Raw genomic sequence first — 23,678 nt, 5'->3', positions numbered from 1 at the left:
TATAGGAGTTACACGGGGTTACAGCCGGTTACAGACACACACTCCGCCCCCTGGCCGCCGTACAACTCCATCTATTGGGTAATATCAGTGACGTGGGCGGTCCCTGGCGTTGTCTGACATCAGGGAGCCAATTACAAACCACATCATCAGTGTCAATCAATATATTTTTGTGTCTGCGATTAGCCGTAGCCCTTTCACTGCCCTCCCTGCATACTTGCCCTCTCTTACCCCCGCCGCTCTCCCTGCCTGAGTGAGTCCCTCGTCTGCAACAAACGGTCTATACTCTATATAATGCAATGCTGAATGACACGAATTCGCAAATTATTATTACAAAGTCGCACGTTCATTCGGTGAAACGAGTGTCAAAGATGCATCATGCTTTCTTTCAACGGGTCCACCCGTTGAAAGAAAGCTATTTCTATGGTCTGGTCATGATCGATCCAACAATGAATACACAACTTAATAATTATCATTGCCAGACTATAGTGCACGCAATAATACTGATTAGATAGGCTATATTTGTTGCACGTTTCAACTTGTTCGACTTGATCGTTGTGCACACAGCAGTGCACACACACACAGTCACACACACACACACACACACACACACACACACACACACACACACACACACACACACACACACACACACACCCCTTTCCCTATCATTCGATCTAGTGAGTCTCTGTAACCACAGGGCTCCACTATGGGGTTTCGTCATAACCCTGACAACACTGTCTTACACAGCACTGCCTCCTGGTGTTTAGACCAACACATTGATTTATATAAGTTAGTACACCACTAACCTCGCCCACCAGGCTTTCCACCACCTTGGAGGAAAAGTACACCACCCAGTCCTGATAATAATTTAAAAATGTAAATAATAATCAAATTCCCTTGACATTATTTCATGCATTTTCATTATTGTAAACTAACCAGGGTGTACACTGTACAGTAGCCTATACATGATATGTGAAATCATGTATAATCATGTAAATGCCTACATTTTCATTGCTGCTGCTTGATTGATTGATTGAAGAATTTATTAACAGTTTGCAGAATTACAGTACATTTCAAGCACAAACTCAATACAAAGGCTGTTAACTGTGAGTGGACGACCCAATTAAGCATTACACTTGTTTCCAATAGGGTCCACCATGTTCAAATCATAAAAACATTTAGAGACGTACAAATAGACACTTCTATATAGACAAAGGACAGAACAGGAATTCATCATAAAGGAGGTAAAAAGGGAAAAGAAACATATACAGTGAGGGAAAAAAAGGGGTGGGCGGTGGGGGGGATTCACGTTCAGCTCCGTTAATTTGTTTGTTTTCCTTGGAGGAGCTGCGTTGGGTCCCCAAGTCGGCTCCGTGGCCGTACCTTGAGTTGGCTGTGTGGCCGTGACCGTCTCTTGTGTTGTCCTTGTGTTGGGTCCCCAAGTCGGCTCCGTGGCCGTACCTTGAGTTGGCTGTGTGGCCGTGACCGTCTCTTGTGTTGTCCTTCCACCTGTTTTGCAAAATGCTGGCAAATACCCTAAACAAATCACCATGATGGTGGATTCTGCTTTAATTAACAACAAACGGCATATCTCTTCAGATCGAGTAGTTCAATTAAACACTTCTCTCCCAACGTAGACCACACTACCCTCTGGTGCCAACATAAGCAGTCACTTATGAATGGAGCCTCAATGTTTCTCAAGGTGTAAAGTAGGGCTAATATTGAAGCAAAAGTTCACTATTTACTGTTGAAAGGTAGCCTACTGTAGAACGGCAGGTGTGACCCATGAACTTCATTCTGGTAAAAGTTCTGCAGCACATAATCCTACCCTTAAGACAAGAAAATGAAAATTCACTGTTTGAATTGAATTGAATTAATGGCCCCCCAGACACCTCCCTAATATAAAATGTGTGGTGTTCCCGACATATTAAAATGTTTACATCATGTACACCTATATGGACAATGGAGGTTCATATGGTCAAAATGCACACCTGTTGTTCTATATCAGGGGTGCCCAAAAGGTAGATTGTGATCTACCAGTAGATCACAAAGGCTGTGCAGGTAGATCACATGACATGCCCCTAAAGAGTATTTCATTTAAATATATTGAAGAACAAAAACGATTAAAAAAAAAAAAAAACATTTCTCCCCCTCTATTTCCCATTCCAAGTGCATTTGTCTTATACTGTACAGAATGAAACACGAACTCTACTATTCCGAAGCCCCCTCAGGTACATATTTAAACTATTTTCAGCAATGGTATAATAATTGATTTGGTGGGTAGATCTTGCCGAGCTGGTCATTTTGAAAGTAGCTCTCAAGTCAAAAAGTGTGGGCACCTATATACTTCACTGTATGACAAATAGCCTAAATAGCTTATCTACAAGCTCACAACCTGTCATAGGATGTTTTCAAGAATCCCCTTACCCACCTGAAAAGACTATATATAGCAATGATTGATGATCCTAATATAGTGATTTAAGCTAAACTTAAATCGTTTTGTTTTAACCGAAAGATATCACTTACCCCATCTTTGACTCTTATAAGTCATAAAGGTGTCTCATTTTGACCTGTCCAGTGTAAATTGGTGAACTTTGGCCAGTGTAACTGGGTGAACTTAGCCTAGACTTTATGGGTCATTGTGTCAACATTGCTGTGACACTGCCTTGTAATCAAAGCACATTCCCATTCCCGTTCTGGCCATTTAAACCCAAGGCAAAAACAGTCCATTGTATTCAGACTTTTGGAACCCTGTTTAGCTGGATTCTTACAGATTTCAGTCATTTCACACACCGATTTACACCTGTAAAAACCTATGATGTGACGATAAAACTGGCGATTAGCTTTCCATGTGTTTATTTGGGTATAAATGTAAATTTATATGCTCTGAACTAAATAATGTCCTCTGATCACTAGACTCAAGTCAGTCACCATTTCCGCCATTCTGTGATGTAGGTTGTAAACATGAATTAGGGTGGGATTATTCCCTGGATTCCTAGTCCTACCATCATTCATATCTCCTTTATAATTCCTGCCCAGAAAAGTATTGTTTGGAAAATTATATAAATGTAAAAGTAAAGAATCGGTGTCAAACCCTTATGATGCGTTCACACTGGCAACCATTCAGTCTCAATGGAAGCCAGTGACATGACGATACAAAGTTCCGACTTTTGTAACCGCTACAACAGCTACAAACAAGTTGAGCTGGTTCAACTTTAGATACAAAGATAAAATTAACAAAGTTACAAATATGCTGTGTGTGTAGCTTTCTATCTGCCAATGTGAACGCAGCATTATGCTACATGCAAATTCTTGAGCATGAACAGGGCGTTTAAGGATTTTGATTTCATATTAAGCATCTCACATACATCCACAAATTAACCATTAACACTGACGCAACCTAGTGTACAATTAAAAGTTTAAAAGGCCAAAGCTACACTCTGATAAAAATATAACTTTTATACAACCGCCAAACATCTGACCCTTAGGGCTCCAGTTTCATCACCGCTAAACCCCTTATCCTTAAACTTCTTTGCCTTTTTTTTTTACTATTTTGAAAAACATTTTTGAATAGTTCAACTAGCCAATCTACATTGACACGTTGTGAGCTTGTAGACTGGCCATTTTAACTATTCAAAAATGTTTTGCAAAATAGTAAAAAAAAAAAAGGCAAAGAAGTTTAGGGATAAGGGGTTTAGCGGTGACGAAAATAGAGCCCTTAATCTTGCTTCTCAGGAATATTGGTTTCACAGACACAAAAGTTCACTCAGCATTGCAGAGCATTCAAACTTTTATCATCTTATTTTATATACCTGGGTTTGTAGAGAAAGATTACAAAATAATGTCCACAATATCCTTGGAGAGTGGACATTGTAACAAATTGGCACAGTACACCATCAATTCAAATGGTAAGATAATACATCAGAATGGCAATATGGAAACCATGAAGAATACTCATGGAAACAAAAAAACAAAAACAAATTAAATCACAAGAACACAAAATTAACTACAAAAGCATATAGTTGCTATTTTTCCCTTTTACAATCTACACAGCAAATACTGTCCCTTGTGATTTCCTTTCATATTATTCCCTTCTGGTTGGCCGATACAAATGGGATCATAAAAGAAGCAGCAAGAGTTTTTCCTCTAAAATACAACAGACAAATACAATATTAAAATAATGGGAGATTCCTTTAACTCAGCATGAATCAAGAGCTGCCCCTCAGTGACCTGTAAAGGATGAACGACATGGTAGACTCTTAAAATACAACAATAATACTCATCGCATAGTAACAAAGTGCTTCACACAAAAGAAAACATTTATATTACAGTTGGAGGCCATTGATATTGTCCTTTTCTTTTTGCTGAGGTTTGCGTGATCTGCGCAAAAGGACAGTTAACCCATTTTGGGCGGGAACCCCTTTTGGTGTTTTAAACATTGTTATAATTTAGCTATTGAAAAATAGCAGATCTACAAGCTCATAGCGCGCCACCGAGTGGCGCGCTACGAGCTTGTAGGTCTGCTATTTTTGAAAAATCGTGAAAATATTTATTTCAGAAAACTGGAGGATTTAGAAGGATTTAAAAAGAAATTGAGGTCAGGCCTAAATGGGTCAAATGATAAGGGACAATATCGGTGGCACCCAACTGTACCTGTATTGGAATGAATAAATGAAAATTGAATGTGTTTGATTGTATATTGAACAAAAAGTAGTACCTTTGGAAGACCGCTGCTAAACCATTTCATACTGGTTGTTGGTTATGTACCGCGACAAGCAGCAAGCCAAGAATATTCCAATGAGCTGTGAAATGAAATGAAATGAAATGATTACTATATTTACCCAGGGTATCTGGGCTAAGCTCAAGAACTTGTTTCCAGCCAGGCCCTGCTCATAGAACATTTCATCGTAGTGGTTCAATGCCTTGTTCAAGGGCACTTCAGCGGTGGTAATTTTAACGTGTCGGACCGCTGATTCGAACTGGCGACCTTCCGGTATCAAGACCGCTCATCAATCCGTTCGGTGCACAGTAAAAAGAATGGCCAACGATGACTTCCACAAACAATTTGATCACGAGACAAAAATGATTCTTCACCGATTAAAAAAAACACAATAAGCACTAATAAATGGAGCATATGTTTTAGGACAAATTATGCAAAGAACGACATGTAGGCAACTAAACTATAAGTATTATACCTGGAAGAACGCAATTCCAAAGGAAATCCCTGCAATGATTCCAAGGTTGGCCTCCATCACTGTTGTCACGAGTGACATGCAACCCTAAACATAATAGAAAGATAAAGATCATGCTTAGATCATTGTTGAACAAAAGTGCCATTAACTTTCACTTTCCCAATACACAAATAACTTAGAATTCATTTTCACAGGTGAGAAGAGAAGAAGTTCGCACACCGGTCTTGAGCTCCAAGCTTTTTATTTGAAGAAGAGGAAACAATGTTTCGACCCCTTCGTCAAGAATTCATTCCTCAAGACCGGTGTGCGAACTTCTTCTCTTCTCACCTGTATGTATTTTTGTTCAACACCCGTAGAATCTTTTGAGATGTGCGTGCTCTTCCTGCTGGATCCTATTTTCAATTAATTTCCACAAGCAATGTTAATCCATTGAGACCTGGAACGCATCCATGTCACGTTAGTGTTTAACCACATTAACCATTAACCCATTTTGGGGCGGGAACCCCTTTTGGTGTTTTAAACATTGTTATAATTTAGCTATTGAAAAATAGCAGATCTACAAGCTCATAGCGCGCCACCGAGTGGCGCGCTATGAACTTGTAGGTCTGCTATTTTTTAAAAATCGTTAAAATGTGCCTCAAATCTTTCCGAAAATTGTCATGATTTAGAAAACTTTTTTTTTTAAATTTCGACGTCAGGCCTGAATGGGTTAAATCCACACAAACCAAGCGTCCACCAATGACCTCACCGTATTGAAGACTTCTTGCCCAGCCTTACTCCGGTCTTTAAGGGTCTCTTCCGAGCACTTAAAGGAGTCTATGCAGCAACTAACAGGGATTCCCTTCTCTTTGAAGTATTCCGTGTGAAACCAGTCAGTGAAATTTGTCTCCCCGCAGCAATGGAGCTAAACAGTGCAGACACACAAATTAAAAACAGTCAATTTAATATAAATATATACAGAGGTTCTCAAACATATTTGGCTCAGGTCACCCCTGTAACCAACGTTTTCATCCATGGCACCCCTGAATTACATTACTTTATAGCACATTTTGCCATATTAACGGTATGTAAATCCTTCCCTCAAAGATACAGTATGTCACGAGTAAAAGTGGAGAGAATATGTTGTTTCCTTTAGGACAGACTGAAAATTACTTTTGTACTTGTCCTATTCTAGGGGGAACATTCACCAAAAATAGCCGATCTACAAGCTTACAGTCACAACGTGACGCGTTGTGAGCTTGTAGATTGACTATTTCTAGTGAAGAAACTTGGTGTACTGTAGGCTGAAAAAGAACGGCGTTTAGATCAGTCCATTTGACTAAGTATAGAGGGTCTAAATACGGTTAAACTGAAGTGACATTGATAAATTCCAACGTAAGTGACCTTGCATCAAGACACCATAGGGTTCCCAATTCCCAATTTGAGAAGCCCTGATATACAGTATTAGTATACTGTATCTTCATGCTTCTTGGGCTATTTTGGAAATTAGCTGATCAAACTATTTAATACTGCTGAATAAGTTCTATTCTAACTCAAGCCCTGCATCTGTTTACACACAGGAAGAGGAACAAACAGACTAAAATCATATAAAGAAGAGTGCTCCCACTTACAGTCCTCTGAATGGTGTCAACCGCATTACTTCGGCTGTCGGTGGCATTATATTTCTCCACAGCGTCTGTATAGGCACCCTTTAAAATGGCCTTGATCTGACCAATCCAAAAGAAATTGTGTTATATTTTGCAACACTTAATGTTTTGACATGTTGCTGTAAATTCTGTGTTCTACGTCATAATATTAATCTCACCTCATGTCTAAAGAGGAAGCCCGAGATTCCGGCCACAAGCTCAGCTAGGAACACCAAGGTCAGGAACATAGCATACTGAAGGAACAAACAAAAAGGTGAGATTATATACAAAGGGCAGGTCTGAAGGGTACTTGGGAATACAGACTTTTGCACTGACCAGTTTAAGCATCCAGGGGCTTCCTCTGCATGTCGCAAAGCAGCCGAACAATCCGAAAATAACGATGGTGGCTCCGGTCCCAATCAGAACATATGGTGCATTGGTAGTCTTGTCAGAAGAAGCCAGGGTGAAATAGGCCTCCAGGCTCACCTTCCCCCACACACCAACTGCTAGCAGGATCATTCCTGTGACCTGAAAGAGGTTTTGAGGGGTAGAGTGGTTTTTAGACGCAAGCATATTATTTAAGGCTCAAAACGCGGCCACTAAATAACATACCTACCAACCGCATCCATAATTTCCCCTGACGTCAAAAACAGCAGCAGAGAAGCTCTTAAGTCTTTGGGGTGTTGGAGCGTGTGTAAACTAGTGCCCATATGAATATATGCATGCATGTTGCTGGAAATTTTTGTACCCTGCCTTGCATTTTATTAAAATAATGCACCACTTGACAATAAAACATTTTGAAAGTATATGTTATAGTAGGCCTACATTGTGAGAAACCAGTACAAGTGAGAAAAGGGCTGGGGCAAAAATGCATCCTTGGGGATCGGCGGGCCCGGTCTCTCTCCCCTTCGCCCCTCTCGGTTTTTTCTCACTTGTACTGGTTTCCCGTGTAACCTACGCATTGTATGTTTAGTATATCTGTCTGCGGGTCTGTACAGCATGCACCAAACCTCTGTGTGATTGGGAGGTGTGTGGGCACCGGCATCCCTGAGATTGGCCAACCCGACCTGTTGGCTTAACCGATTGGCTGAGCAATTTGTTTGTTATGTTGCATTGGCTTCCCCGATTGCATATAACGTTACAACAATTACCACGAGTGCAAGGACAGAATGTGAGGGAGACAGGGAGTCATTATTTTATTTTCATAGGGATCCCTAAAAGACCACCAACCTTTCTGCATGCAAGATGAACCAAGTGTCTCGAATCCATTTCACATATACATGACAGTACAGAGAGGGACAAGTAAAGAGTCGCCCTGCTCTCTGACATGAACCAACAAACTCCCTGGACACAGGAAATACCTGGCATGACTCAAACATTACTTACTACGGTAACTACACCTTTGAAATGTAGCCCTCAAGCTGTTACTGGTCAGATTCCTGTCAGCTAGATCCAGGGTGGCTGATAAAAATGTGATAGACAGATAGCAGAATACTGAAATGGCTAGGCTAATGATTAACACCAGATAAAGCTTAGAATAACAGAAATAATATGGATATTTCCCTTTACAGTCAAGTACCATCATGTGACAAGGCAGAGGCAAATAGTAAAAAGGTGCTCCTGGGATCAATCGGGATAACACATCGATATAGAGCAAAGAGTAGATTCGAGCACACTTAATGTTAAAAGGAGGACAACTTTATTGAACCAATCATGTGACAGTTCTCATTTTTACCGGTACCGTACAATAGTACATAATACTCACACGAGTATGTGACTATAAGCACGTGATATTACTAGGCATTTGGAGATGATAAAATAGCATTTGGGACAAACTGAAATAAATATCAATCTGCAGGCTGGAATACCGTCTACTAACTATACTATACTTTAACTATACTCTGGTCTCTACCACAATGTAATGAACCGAGTTACATTAACTTGGACACTCCATCTCCTTTCTCCTACATGCTCCTCCCTCTCTGTATTGTATAATAAATGTGCTATATGTGAAATGGATTCAAAAGACTTGAAAGGGTGGCAGTCTTTAGGGCCCCTTGTTCTTTTGTACATACAGTGTTTGTATTTGTTGATGGCATGTATTATGTTAATTTTCTATGCTATGTTTAGCGGTAATGTCTTAGTGTACATGTGCGGTTTACATTTCTGACTAATAAAGTATTCAATCACTCAAAGACAGATTATGTGAAGCACCAGCGGAGGTTGATCCGTGTTAAAATCACAATTCCAGCAGTGACTGGGTCTTTTAGAACTTAGAGAAACAGGTATAAAAGTAATACAACAGTTCACACACGCCAACATTGTTTTTATTAAGCATTTTGTTGATAGAACAACAGTTTGTTCATTGAACTAAGTTACTTGATGTCATGTCACTTATGTAAACGCTGTCATGACAGTCATTCACACTGCAGTGCAATGCAGGCACTTTGACTTGTAGGCTGGCATGATATTGCCTTTACCAAATATACAGGCATTCAAAACCACAATTAAACATACCAGTAAATTACATTACATTTTCAAGCAATTCACAGGTATTATTAAGAAGTTTAAGGCCAATGAGACTGTAGTTATTTGCCAATATTCTTGATATGGGCGCAGTAGAAAAGTTGGCTCAAGATTGAAAGATTAACCAAGGAAAATGTCATGGCTCCTCCTGACCCTAGAAGACCCAAAGGGGACACAACAAATCCATACTGTAGTCTGGACTTTGACCAAGTGCATGGAATGCACAGTCCTTCTGGGAGAATGTACTTTGGACAAATGAAAGAGTTTGGGGGTAAATACCAACCAACCAACTCTATGTTCACACAAGGCAACAGCTTTCAAAGAAAATAACACCATGCCTACACTGAAACATAGCTCTGGTCCAAAGCCTTACTGCTCTTCCTGCATATAGAGCCAGAGCTAATTGAAACATAGAGGCTACGTTATGTTTTGGGATGGCTATCAAGGTAATTTGTAATGATGTATAGCCCAGAATGCTGTGTCTGAATCACAAGTCATGGCTCTTACAGCAGCAGCATGAAACATGCATCAAAATCAACCAAGAACAGATGAAAGAAAGCATCTGTACCACACTGAATATTTGTGTAAAGAGATGAAAGTTGCAGTTGGAAGGCAGCACCCAAAACTGAGAAAACTGCTTGCTGAAGAATATTGTTGTGGGCAGTTCATTTGTTTTATTATAAATGTGTCAAGTTGAAAAAGTAAAGTTCCTATTCAATGTTAAATGAAGAACACTTGTCAGTTTCAACTTCATTTTGACTGGTGTAAGGGTGTTTAAATGGTCTGACTCTAAGTCAAGGATACGTCAATATTTTCAACCACGTTATAGACCAATGATGCAATAACAGCCACATCAGCTCTACTTTGATTTGAGGCAAATTGGTGTCATGCATTCGTTTTCCATGACATGCATTGTGCAGCAGAGATTTTATTTAAACACACAACCCACCACGGTAAACAAAACAAACACGAACCCCCAGGCAGGGCTATATAGTTGCATTAACACGGCTGCTTCTTTCTCTCAACGCTCCTCCTCGCACAAGTCATTAGTCTGATAAGAGCGTTAGCTCATCCAACCGAGAGCAATAAATGGACAGATAAAAGCATCGACCTTTAAGCGAAAAAGAAAAGAAAAGAAAACCCCCCCATAAATGGCTGTTTTAGTCACTAGCCATTCGGTTCTGTAAGTCGTAGCTTACGTGTTGCATTGCGCCCCCACCACCGCTAGAAACGATGACAAAATGCAACAGCATCAGCACAGTTTAACACTCTTTTTGTTGTCAATAATGTCATGAAACCCAATTCGAATCCACAGTGATTAGTATAAATAACAGTGTTTCTCTCCCCCCGGCGTAAAAAAAACAACAACCTTCGTTTACTTTGAACGAGGGACATTTGTGCCTCTTTTTTACAGAATGTACACATGATACACTCCATCTCACAATGGGTTGACCAGTTGGCATCCATCGGCGCCCATTGTTACCTCTTTAGCTTGTTGCCTTGTGTGACTGACTGTGTCACCCCCCTCATCTCCCCTAATATGATGTGTCCCTCAGTCCCTGGCCGCAACAACTTACCCAAAATATGAGACTGTAGGAGATCAAAAAGGTCTTGAGACATGTAATCACGGGCTTCGTCTGAAGCCGCCTGGATGGCGGAGACATCCTGGCTTTTTTTATGTTGTTAAAATGAAGAGAAGAGAGAAACTTCAATCTATGCGACCTGGATGACCGTCTGTGTCGAAGAGGAAAAAACTTTGGGCAATAAATCCAAGGCAAGGAGAGAGAGAGTCTGGGGGAAGTGTCGTCACCAACCTACATCACTTTCCTGAGGGAAGGGAACCGCTTTGGGGGGGACGGTGTTGTTCGAAAATAGCCGATCTACAAGCTCACAACGCGTCGCATCGTGACGCGTTGTGAGCTTGCAGATCTGTTATTTCCGATGGACGACACCGTCGTATGGCGAAGTATACGATGGATGGTGTCGCTGATCTTTTTTTTGGCAAGGATGGTTGGATTGAATAGATTTATTTTGGACTGTCCGGCGGGGAGAGAAAAGAAAATCTTTAGTTGCAACAGATGAGATGAACACAATGTTCTGTTAATGAATGCCCTAATGCCCTCCTGGTATCTAGGAAGTATTATCCATCCAGACTTTAGACTTTATAATAAAACAATAACATTTAGATTAGGCCCACATGCGTCTTACAGTAGCCTACTACTGTCTTCTGAAAACAATCTGCACATCTGTGTCTAATACACTATCACGTTAGTATTATTTAATTTGTTGCACGACCAAAGGCGTTTGTACAAGTTCGTGCTGTTTGGAGGAGTGGAGGTCTGGAGGATGCCTAGGAGCTTGATAAATATCTAATTATAGGCTACTTATCTTCATGGAAATATGGGAGGCAGCAGAGCGGCCAACTAGTTTTCTTTAAGAAGTCCCACAGCGCCACCAAGCGGATTTGTGATTTCTTGACTTTTGCGAAGTCGAAAGAAGGATCATCATTTGGGTAGAAAACTGCGAAGACACTGGTCTGACTAGAAGAGACTTCGCAGTTCGCACAGACTATTATTAGGCTAAATAAAATACTAGTAATTTGTCAACTCAGGTCTGGATTAACATACTGTATTTCATCTCGGAGTCTGGCTTCTGCGCAGTAGAAGTAGAACACAATTTGAAATCTACCAAATTAAGCCATTATTACTCTGTCTCTGGTGTGTGCTTGAAGACTTTATACGTTTTTCAATGTCACCCAACTGGATTGCTGTATTAATTTTATATTTCACAGGTGAGTTTACTGGGTCTTGACAACGACGGTAAGAAAAGCCTGTCTCTCTTCACTTCACTCATGTTATTGCAAATTGCATTTTATTGTACAGTACAGTAGTACAAATAAAGCTGCTACTTTTGTTTAGGCTACTGTACTAGCCTGGTAGAGGGAGAGAGTCCTGAAATGGCGATGTTTTTATCTGAATTCTGATTCTGGGAATTCTGAATTCCCTGTGCGCGCAGAGGAAATACCAGCTGCAGTGTATTAGACACAGATGTGCAGATTGTTTTCAGAAGACAGTAGTACTGTAAGACACAATGGAGCAGTCATCGATTTAGGACTGAAGAGCCTACTTGTTGGATATCCACAACAACCTTTAACTTGATAATGTCACTGATTTTTGTTTTTGATTATTAGTTTTATTTGTAGGTGGGACCATATTATAGCCTATACAAAATAGCCCACATTATTCTTAAACATGGATAAAACCTAAGCCAAATCAAAATATAGACAGTAGCACTGAGGAAAAGCAAAGTTGGAGGTAGCAGTTACTACAATCTTGAGGTTCTCTCTGGGAGTAACCAGGAGAATATAGGATCAGGAATGAGTAGATCTGAGGGACAGTGCATATTTTAGATGTTTTGGAGATAAAGCCAGAGAGGGCAGACTGGGATGGTTTGGAGTCTTTGACATGTACAGAGGAGGGATAGTGAGGTTGTAACTGCCAGCTTAGAGGAAGACCAAAGAGGAGATTTATAGTGAAAGGGACATGAAGCTATAGTTGGTGTGAAAGAAGAGAACTTAGGCAGAGGACAGGGTGAGATGGTGTGTGTGTGTGTGTGTGTGTGTGTTTGTGTGTGTGTGTGTGTGTGTGTGTGTGTGTGTGTGTGTGTGTGTGTGTGTGTGTGTGTGTTTAAAAGGTGATTCTCCAAATTTGAACATGCATGTCCTTAGATCCCCTTAGATCTTTGTATAATTACAGCGCAACACACAGATCACTGCTACTTAATTGGTGACTTGCTGTGGCAGAGCCATCATTTGTGAGTGACGTGACCTTCTTAGATCCAACCAAATGCATCCGTCCAGATAAGGTGTCCGCAGGATTTAATGCTTGTTTTACTCACATTTATTGTCAGGTTGTCTTCTGCCCTTGAATGATTCACTCTCATCAGCAATGACATTTGAAACCTTCTCTAAGATAAATGAAACCAGACATGTTAGTCAGCAGTTACGGTAATTGCGGAGTTGTAAAGTACAACCGACCCCCCCACCCATCTCCCTGCATGTACGTGTCTTCCTGGTTGCATCAGTCCTGAGAGTAGTGGGATTAGTGCCCTGGTTTTACTGATACACGATGTGTCAGAGTCTAGACTAGTCTTCGGCCCCTTCAACAAGACTACGTCAGTATAGTCTACTACACCCCGAGTGTTCTTTTAACTCTGAAAGTGTAAAATGTAATAAATTAGCACTAAGGATTTTACTGTGTGTGTGTGTGTGTGTGTGTGTGTGTGTGTGTGTGTGTGTGTGTGTGTGTGTGTGTGTGTGTGTGTGTGTGTGTGTGTGTGTGTGTGTGTGTGTGTGTGTGTGTGTGTGTGTAATGGAAAAAGGGGTAGCCACTATTACTTATTCAGCATGTTTGTATTGAAGTACAAGTTCATTCTTGTCTGGGTTTTATCTGGCAAAGCACATTTTCATTCATATCACATTACATTTCTTTGAAATCAGAAAGAACGGGGCTGTTGATCTTCATGCAGTGCATAAGAAAGTCATAAGAAAAAGCTGATGAGGTGAAATACTAAAATCACTGGAACATTCCGGAACATTTTCCAAAGGGGGCACTCGCTGACTGTTGAATGTGTTCACACTGACACACTGACATAATTTCACACTGACTTTATTTGGGTGTTAAAGTTAGTGTAGCAGCCCTTTACAAAAGATCTGATTTGAAGTGGGTTACATGAAGGTTTAAGGACTGGAAAGTCTCAGGCTTCTTGGCACTCATCTCTACATGCAGTCATTGCAGATCTTCAAGGGAGACGGATCGCGTGCATGAACCACAAATGCTGAGGAGGAATGATGGTGGTCGGGGAGACTCACTGTACGGAAAGTTCGTTTCAGCTAGTGCAGATTTTATAGGGCTCTTGTTTTTTTACCATTTTTACTTGGGAACTTGTTAAGGAATACATTTAAAGTGTCAAATTAAGACATAATGGTCTGTCACATTCACCACATGCTTCCAACTATTAGGATGGGTGATGTTTGCACCAAAACGGATTAATTTAAGCCTACTTTATTACATTGGTGTGTCCTTTCTTTTAAACTGTAGCTCCTATGCTATGTCTATACGTATGCATAGTGATGAGTATGCTTTAAAACCCATAGTCCTGGGGAGCTCGCTGTGGGCTTGCAGTCTGCTTCACAGATTACATATCCAGGTGTCTGGCGTGGATTGGAAAGCTAAGGGACCTGAATTAAGTTTGTGGAAATTACCTTATATGGGGAAGGGGTAAATCATTTGCATCAATGCTAGACTATAACCGTTCCAGCAAAAAGAAAGAATGTATTTCATTTTTTAAATTCATTAACGTCTGTTTGTTTCAGGTATTTCTGGGACCATACATAGCAGCTACAATGAGTTGGAACCAGAAGAGGAGGACTACACTCCTAGACTGGACTACAATAGTAAGAGAGGACACCTTAAAAGCATATGCCTGCGGCTGCGGGGATGAGGAGCACCTTCACAGGCTCATCATCCACTGGCACAAGACTGAGCGCGACTTGGTCAGTCATTGGTGCCGGCGCACAAGTAAAAAATAAGAAAAAGGCTGCACACTCGTAGCCATGATGCTGTATATTTATTGACAAGAATCCAACGTTTCGACCTAGGAGGTCTTCTTCAGGGAATGATGCCGGTATAGCCATCAGTTTGAAATTGCCTACCTAACCTACTGAAGATGTCATTGGTAGGCAGATTTCGGAACTGTCCTCACAGCTCACCCTCAAGACGCAGAACAACTAGACAGAAAATTGTAATAGGCCTATTAGTGTGCACCAATTATATGAAGATAAGGTTAACATGGTTTAAGTGCTCTTTTAATGTAGTGAGGTTCAGCCAACATTGACTCAATTATTTAGATACGTTTGGTCATTTGTTTTAAGCATCTTTTGTCATGATCATGGCCTCTACCCCTGCTGTGTATCCTTCCCCTGTTATTTATGCCCTTTGTGTCCTGTTGTGACTTTTTTTTAACCTTCTCATTCTTATTAAAAGTTCATACAAATGCTGGGCCATGGCTCAATGGTCCAGACACCGTGGCTGGTAATCCAGTCTGGCAGTGTGCCGCGGGTTCGACTCCCGATCCCGAAGGCCTTTACTGCATGTCTTCCCCCCCATCTCTCTCCCCATTTCCTGTCAGCCTACTGTTTGTCCCTCCATAAAAAAATATAAAATAAAGGCGAAAGCCACAAAAAAACATTAAAAAAAAGTTCATACAAATACAAGCCAGCCATAACCTAGCCTCTATTCCATACTGAATTCCCACCCCTACATCATTCTGGACACAAGTTTGGTCATTTCTTAATGACAAAAATGTAAACATGCAAAATCAAAAATCAAATAAAGCCAAGCCCAAAGCTGTGAATAAACAATGACACATATTGTGCCGGGATGGTCCTTTTAAGCTACTGAACCATTTATTTTCAATGTACTGTAATATGAGGGTTCAAGCAGGTTAATATAATGACGTGTGTGTGTTGTTGTGCTCTGGTTTTACACAGACCCAAATTGGTGTCATTCTCCCAATATGCCCAATGGGGAGGTGACCTGCTTCTCCCCGCGAGGAGGAAACTACCGCAGCACGCTGGGCACCCGTTGTGAGCTGACCTGTGACCGTGGATACAGACTGCTGGGGAAGAGCTCCATCCAGTGTCTGGCCAACCGCCGCTGGTCCGGCACGGCTCACTGCCGAAGTAAGTGGAAGCCGTAGGTACACGCAATCATTTGTCCTCTATTTTCTGTTTTTTTTTTTTTTTACATTTGTGACGAAATGCTACAAAATTGTTTTAATCTCTACTCGTTAAATATTTTGTCCACGTAGTGTAAAGTAACAAGTACATTTACTCAAGTACGGTACTTGTATTTTTTTAGGTATTTATTTTTTTACTTTACTTGAGTATTTCCAATTTTCAGTACTTTCACTTCAAACCCACTACATCTCAGAGGCAAATATTGTACTTTTACTCCACTATAAGTATTTGAAAACTTTATTACTAGGTACTTTGTAGATTTTGATTATTATCACCACATTAACATTAACCATTAACCACTTCACCAGGGCTTTTCAACAGGTGGTCCGTGGACCACTGGATGTCCGTGGAAGTATTGCAAGTGGTCCCTGACCATTCATTTAGTAATGTAGGATTTGTTGATTTAAAAAAATTGCTTTCCACTAGTTGAGAAACAGTGAACTGAATGACCTGGTGACCTATGATAACCGTCCATGTAGTCATTTATATACTGACAAGTTGGAGTTCAGGAAATTCAACAGAAAAAGGGAGTTGGAATCTCAAGAGGGGGAAGTGCACCGTATTGCCTAGTAGATTCATTATTACCGGTATTAGGAAAGTATTAGTAGTCATTAGTCAATGGACCATTGGTTGAGAAACAGAGGGATGTATACATGATGCAAAAGCACTATTATACAACAGGTCGTTTCAAGGAAGCAATCTGATTTATCTTAGTTTTTTTGGGTAACTGTTGTATAATTGCAATATTACACGAGAGGGTGTTCTTTATCGTCATTAATGCACTTCTGCGATACCTTTCGGAGTTCCTACGGCACCGCAGGCGTGCATTAACGACGATAAATAACACCCTAGTCTGGTGTAATATTGCTTAAATCTTAGCCCATATCGCCGCCCAACACAACAGTGGTCCCCAGGTTCAGGGTGGTGGTCCCTCGTTCACAATCAGTTGAAAACCCCTCCTAATATACTGTACGTTTCGGCCATTTGAAAATAGCCGATCTTACAAGCTCGCAAATCGCGACGCATTGTGATACCAACATTTTGATACCAACACTTTTACTTTTACCCAAGTACATTTTGAATTCCGGACTTTTACTTGTAACAGAGTATTTCTATTTGCAGTATTGATGCTTTTACTTTTATTTTTTTATTTTTTTATTCTTTATTTACCCAGGGAAGTAGCTGAGCACAGGTGCTCATTTTCAGCAACGCCCTGCACATAGAAACACACACACAGACAGACACACACACGCAAACACACACATTAAAACCTGGGAGCTGACCAGTACAACCACAGTCTTATACTGTTGGCCACTAAGCAGCTCCAGGGGGAGCAGTTGGGGGTTCAGTGCCTTGCTCAAGGGCACTTCAGCGGTGTTGGGTGAGTGATGACAATCACTTCCCCACCCAGATTTTTCCTTACTTAAGTAAAAAATGTGAGTACTTTTTTCCACCACTGCTCTTGTCTCGTTTCTTCAGAGGTGCGTTGCCGTGTGCTGCCCCTGATCTCCCATGGCAGGTACACCTGTACTCAAGGCTTTGTGGCAGACTCCAGGTGTGACTTCTCCTGTGCCCCTGGATACCGCTTTGAAGGGGTACACTCACGCACCTGTCTGGTTGATGGCTCATGGAATGGGGTTGAACCGGTTTGTTCAGGTACACGTCAAGCTTTGGATCAGGGGTTCCCAAACTTTTCCATGACAAGGACCACATTACAGTCATTTAGCAGACGCTTTTATCCAAAGCGACTTACAATAAGTGTATTCAACATAGGTAGGGAACAAAAACTACTAATCACCAGAAGTCTTTAGTGCATTTTCTGCAAAAACAAGCAACCAAGAGTATACCTAGCGCTAAGGTAAAAGTGCAATATATCAGCTACCTATTTCCTTAAACAGATGAGACAAAATAGCTAAATCAAATGAGCATGAGCTAAAACAATTAAGTGTATCGACTAAACAAGATCCAATAAACAATACAACAATAGAAAACAAGCGTTCGTACAACTAGTTAACAACAAGTAGGTCAGGCAGAGAGGAAGGGTAGTGTTTCCTGAAGAGGTGGGTTTTCAACCTGCGGCGAAAAATGGGCAGTGACTCTGCTGTCCTAACATCAGTGGGAAGTTCATTCCACCACTGTGGGGCCAGAACAGAAAATAGTCGTGACCGTGTGGATCGGCCAGAAGGACCCTTGAGTGACGAGGCAATCAGTCGCCCCGAGGTGGCAGACCACCAAATAGCCATTCCCTTATATTGTAAAATAACAAGAAAAGAGACATAAAAAAAGAAAATCACACTCGTGTGAAGTGAGAGGCGCTCTTACATCACATTCCGTGCTCAGCCAATCAAATCATCACAAATGTCATTACGGCCAGTCACATTTGGCGTATTCACTTTTCTGCCCTCACTTTTTATCCTCAATATGTATGTATACTTTGCTCAGGCAATCAAATCATCGCTCGAGGGGCTGGCGCCACTCAAAAATAGACAATCTACATTCAAGCTCACAACGCATTACATTTTAAATTGATTAAAATGAATGTATTAATTACTACTACTAATATTTTATTTAAAAAAATATTATTGTGCAAGTTGGAAATGTACCCACCCAGTTAGTACCCGTTGTACCCGTCTGTCTGTGTCCCCTATATGCCCATACAGAGATTTCTGTATCTGTCTGTCTGTGTGCCTCTTATGTCCATATATGGAGTACTGTGTCAGGCGCAGTCAAATATGGAGTTTAGGTCAGTTTGTCAGGACAGAAAACAGCTACTCGAGCGCTGGTCATGCAGTGCTGTATTGTACAGTAGTGACAACTAAAGTCTCTGTAATGTTTATATTGTACTATTACTAAAAAACGATCTAAAATAAAGCTGGTAAGATTTTCATTTTCTTCTCTTTTTCCAATATTGACCCCGAAGCATCCCCCACTTTGAAAAGATGTGCTCAAGGCTCACGGATAACCCCCCCCCCCCCCCCCCCCCCCTAAAAACAAACAAACATCTTGTTCAAAATCTAAAGTAAAGTCTTTGAATTGATTTCCCATCAGCTATAAAATACCACTGTCAACTCGACCGTTTACGTTTATGCTCCATCGAGGAACAAGATTCAATCCCTCTGCAGCTTTCTGCGCCCCAGGCATGCTGTCTCCCGCCCACACAAATAAAACAAACATTTTCATCTTGCAGCTCTTGTCTTTCACATATTTCCTGCCCCTCTGTTCTCTGGACTGGCTCCAGCTCCACGGGGGATTATCTCCCAGACCACAAATTCCCCTCTCCATAAAAAGGAATGGATGCAATTACCCCACAGGCCAACAGTGGGTGGTAATACACAACTCATGGCATTAACAGTACTTTCTTGAATATATAAGTTTAATAGAGGGTATGCGCGTGACATCATCATCAAACCCGGAAGTTATGTAGGAATGCCTACTGAGTGGCAAAAAACTACTTTCTGGCCTTGACAACCCATGCATCCAAACAGAAAAGTCCTATCTGATTGCATTAAACAACATTAAACAATGTTAAACTCACTTTGCATGTTGCTTTGCCACTCGATTTGCCACTCGATGTGCCATTCACTTTAAGCATGCGCATACCCTCTATAGCGACCCCAGGTGGCATTTACTCTGAAATCGTACATTTTTGTCCGTCAGTCAGTCACTCAAAATCCCCATACATGGTGCCCAGGTCTCGTGACATCAGCAGGGATGGAGATCCCTGAGGTCATAGTAAATGCGAACTCTACATCTGACCTCAAAACCTTAGATCTCCATATATGGATATATGTCAGAACCTGTTCTAGAGTTCTCAACAGGCCCACCAGTCCATTCAAACTCTAGACGGGCCTGCCCCAAAGTTACTAGTGCAGCCGCGCCCGGCAGCCGGTGAAAAAAACGAGTTCTCAACAGGCCCGAAAATGCCCTAACTGGGTCCTCATCAAACCCTGTACGCTCAAGAGAATGTCCCCGCTACCACCATTAGATCTCCATATATGGAGCTGACCTGTTCTGACACTCCATATGTTGATCTGACCTCATCAAACCCTGTACACTCCCCATGCCAAAGCGCCAGCGCTCGCCCAGCAGTCTGCCGTCAACCAGGCGGATGCGTGCACGCAACCTTTTTGGGGCGAGGTCGCTTCTCGCCCCCCAGGCGTCTTACTGGTACGTATATATGGTTGCAAATGTATTTATTTACCAGTAGATTTTCTTGTCTTTCCAGACTACGATCCACCAAAGATCAGGTGTCCTCTGTCCCGAGTCAAGGTCGCTGAACCTGGGAAACTAACTGCCAGGGTGACCTGGGAACCGCCTGTTGCCACGGATACAGCTGATAAATCACTTGAGTATGTCACTTCTTTCGTTTCCCCTCGCTCTCCTCTGTACTTCACATGGGGTGAAACATCTGTCTTTTCGTTTCTTAAGTGTGATACTCGTAGACCAGCAGCCAGGCACTGACTTTAACGAGGGAGCAAACATTGTCCGCTACAAAGTATATGACCAAGCCAGGAACAGGGCTGCCTGCAAGTTCATCGTCCGCGTTGAAGGTAAGCAAGGCACAAAAAAATGCTTCATACGTTTGAAAATCTTAAAACCTATGTGATGAATACAATCTGCTATTGACAAAGTTGCACTGTTACTTCCAGTGAGAAGGTGTCATGAACTCAAAGCACCTATGCACGGCTACGTGACCTGTGACTCTGATGGGAACAACTACGGCGCGGTGTGCGAGTACCACTGCGATGGGGGATTTGAGAGGAAGGGCATGTCTAGCAGAGTGTGCCAGTCGAACCGCAACTGGAGTGGAGACCCTGCTCAATGCGTTTGTAAGTATTGTCAATTATACCACAGGTCGTTTCGAGGAAGCAATCTGATTGGTTGAAACGGCCTTCTAGCCGTGGGTTAAACCAGCACCATTCACCACCTAATCAAAACAAAGAATTCAGCTGCTCTGTTTTCCCAGAGCGCTAGCAAACTCGGTGGCTAGGCTAGCTAGTTTCTTGGGACATTTGTGGTCGTAGTGACTACATCTGTCATTAAAAATATATATTTTTTCAGCGATTTTCTTAGTTTTAAGGGTAACTGTTGTATAATTGCAATATTACACTCAAGGGTGTGGTTTAACGTGATTATTGCCACTTCAGTGATGCTTGCGGAACTCGACTTCGTCTCGTTCCTGACCGCATCACTGTCGTGGCAATAATCACGTTAACCCACACCCTTGAGTGTAATATTGCTTAATTCATTTTTTTGTGCCGGGAGACAAGTCCAGGTGTACTGTGGGAGTTTTGTGACAACCACACACACAATATCGTTGCTGTCAGGAGGAAACCACCTAACTCCTTTTTTGAGGTTTTTGATTTTTGTTTTTGCATACGTCAATGCTATTGAACACCCTTTACATCTGTGTGTTGGTTAAAACAATATTGAACCAATGAAACTGTCTGCTAAAACGGCCAACTCCACCACCTCTCATGCAAATCATTGACAATATATAAAGTCACACCACCAACTTTGATGAGGCAGTAGTGCTTTGTTTTTCAAAATATAAGGTTTATAATTTATATATATAATGTTTACATTTACAATGACAGTACTTTGTGCACACTGTATGCCTTGAGATTTCGACTTGCCCATTGGTGTGCCTTGGGGCAAAAAAAAGTTAGAAAACCACTGAATAATGTCAGTTATTAAGATGCAATGCATCAGTGATGGTGTGTTGTGTTTTCTTACACTAAGTGCAGTATAGCTGTTCTATGGAAAACCTTACTGTAGTTTCTTGTATGTGCAGCAATGCAATTTAAGACCGATGTGAAGACGGCCTCTGCGCTACTGGATCAGTTCTATGAAAAGAGGAGACTGTTGATTGTATCAGCACCCGACATAACTGACCCAGATTACAAGATGCAGAACATTATGATACAGGTGAGGAAAACACATCCAATATAATCTTGCTATGACATATTTGGCACGCTAACAAACCCCCCCCCCCCCAAAAAAAACATTGTTTAATTTTTGCATCCTGTTTAGAAATTAGACTGTGGCTTAGATCTGAGACACGTGACAGTGATTGAACTCCTCGACTCGCCGCCTCGGGAGCACGGTCGCATCAAAGACAAAAAGCTCGACTCTGAAGTCATCGATGGCCTGAGGTAACGGGTGGCTGGCAACCTGAACCACTCGAGGGTTCACTCTCAAGATACAGTAATGTAGCTCATTAAGTTTAACCAAATAAGCTGATAACTATATTTTGTGTTTGTGGTGTAGACAAATCTTCAGAATCTCGAGATCCTACTTCAGCATGGTGCTGCTGGACAAGCGCGGAATTGACCGAGAGAGATTCATGACCGTCGCGAGCTCAGATGAGCTCTTTTCATACGTTGACAACTCCCTGTTGGACGAAGAGGAGCGAGGAAGACTGGAGCTCCACAGAGACTTCTGTGGAACTCACACTGACACTGACACTGACACGGACACGGACGACTACACCGACTAGTCAGCTAACACTGACTACAAGAACACATTGATCAGCACCATTAAGTGATTGACAAGGATGGCGAGAGTACAGATAAAATACATTTAGGGCTGGCAACCGGGTGCTCACAGGAGATTAAAATGGTCTTAAAAGTGTATTGGAGGTTGCTTCTAGGATCAGCAGGAATGTAGACTTAAAGAGAGGAAGAGGAGATCTGAGCACTCCACAAAAAATGTGGAGGTGAGGAACTTGAGGAAGTAGAACTGTTATGTTAACGCCCTGATGAAGACCTTTTTTAGGTCGAGGTTGAAACATGTTGGCATTTTTATAGAATAAAATGAGCATTTACGTCCTCCACATTTTTTTTGAGTGCTCGGATATCCTCTTACTTTTGAAATCATCATGATATATTTGACCAAATACCTCTATGGATATTGTTACGATAATATCAAACTAATAAAAAAATATATATAGCAAGTGAGTGTGAGCCTGGGAGTATAAAATAGGGCTCAAGTCATTCAAACCAGGAAAAGACGACATTTATGACAAAACCCCAAGATATTGATATTCCATTGATGTTACGTGAAGTTTAGAACTAAAGAATAATGCTGTTCATGCATTGTTTGAATTATATTGATTGATTGAAATATTTATTAACAGTTTGCAGAATTACAGTACATTTCAAGCACAAACTCAATACAAAGACTGTTAACTGTGAGTGGACGACCCAATTAAGCATTACACTTGTTTACAAGAGGGTCCACCATGTTCAATTCATCAAAACATTTAGAGACGTACAAATAGACACTTCTATATAGCCAAAGAACAGAACAGGAATTCATCATAATGGAGGTAAAAAGGGAAAAGAAACAGTGAGGGAAAAGGGGGGGGGGGGGGGATTCCGATTTTACGGGGGCCAGTTTCGAATTGCAGCCGTCCGTAGGTGCCCTTTGAGAGCGGTTTTGAAGGAGTCAAGGGATTCGCATGTCTTAATGACTGTTGGTAGGGCGTTATACGTTCATATATCGTTCATTGCTGGTTACATGTACAGTACATTG

General features: G+C 41.4%; 2 protein-coding genes across 4 annotated transcripts; one reads left to right on the top strand and one right to left on the bottom strand.

The window, feature by feature from the left end:
* Window positions 1-3,772: 3,772 nt before the first annotated feature.
* Window positions 3,773-11,164, bottom strand: tspan6 (tetraspanin 6). The gene is made up of 8 exons (XM_079523433.1): window positions 10,921-11,164; window positions 7,154-7,345; window positions 6,997-7,071; window positions 6,803-6,898; window positions 5,941-6,096; window positions 5,196-5,279; window positions 4,718-4,802; window positions 3,773-4,230 (listed from the first exon to the last, which is right to left on the bottom strand). The coding sequence occupies exons 1-7, from the start codon at window positions 11,005-11,007 to the stop codon at window positions 4,734-4,736; spliced, it is 759 nt and encodes a 252-aa protein (XP_079379559.1). The 5' UTR covers window positions 11,008-11,164; the 3' UTR covers window positions 3,773-4,230; window positions 4,718-4,733.
* On the top strand, window positions 7,036-23,120 carry srpx2 (sushi-repeat containing protein X-linked 2). 3 transcript variants are annotated; one of them, XM_079522064.1, is made up of 10 exons: window positions 7,036-7,091; window positions 14,718-14,798; window positions 15,894-16,085; window positions 17,622-17,798; window positions 20,368-20,491; window positions 20,571-20,692; window positions 20,792-20,971; window positions 21,937-22,070; window positions 22,176-22,297; window positions 22,413-23,120. In XM_079522064.1, exons 3-10 carry the CDS (start codon window positions 15,920-15,922, stop codon window positions 22,639-22,641), a joined length of 1,254 nt encoding a protein of 417 aa, XP_079378190.1. In that variant the 5' UTR covers window positions 7,036-7,091; window positions 14,718-14,798; window positions 15,894-15,919; the 3' UTR covers window positions 22,642-23,120. The 3 variants fall into 3 exon arrangements, with proteins under 3 accessions (XP_079378190.1, XP_079378188.1, XP_079378189.1); XM_079522062.1 differs by lacking the exon at window positions 7,036-7,091 and adding an exon at window positions 11,828-12,134; XM_079522063.1 differs by lacking the exon at window positions 7,036-7,091 and adding an exon at window positions 12,080-12,162.
* Window positions 23,121-23,678: the final 558 nt, after the last annotated feature.

Source organism: Electrona antarctica, assembly GCF_951216825.1.
Source record: "Electrona antarctica genome assembly, chromosome: 1".
NCBI classification, from domain to species: Eukaryota; Metazoa; Chordata; class Actinopteri; order Myctophiformes; family Myctophidae; genus Electrona; species Electrona antarctica.
Note: the sequence above shows the minus strand (reverse complement) of the source record. Positions and strands in the feature narration are given on the sequence as shown.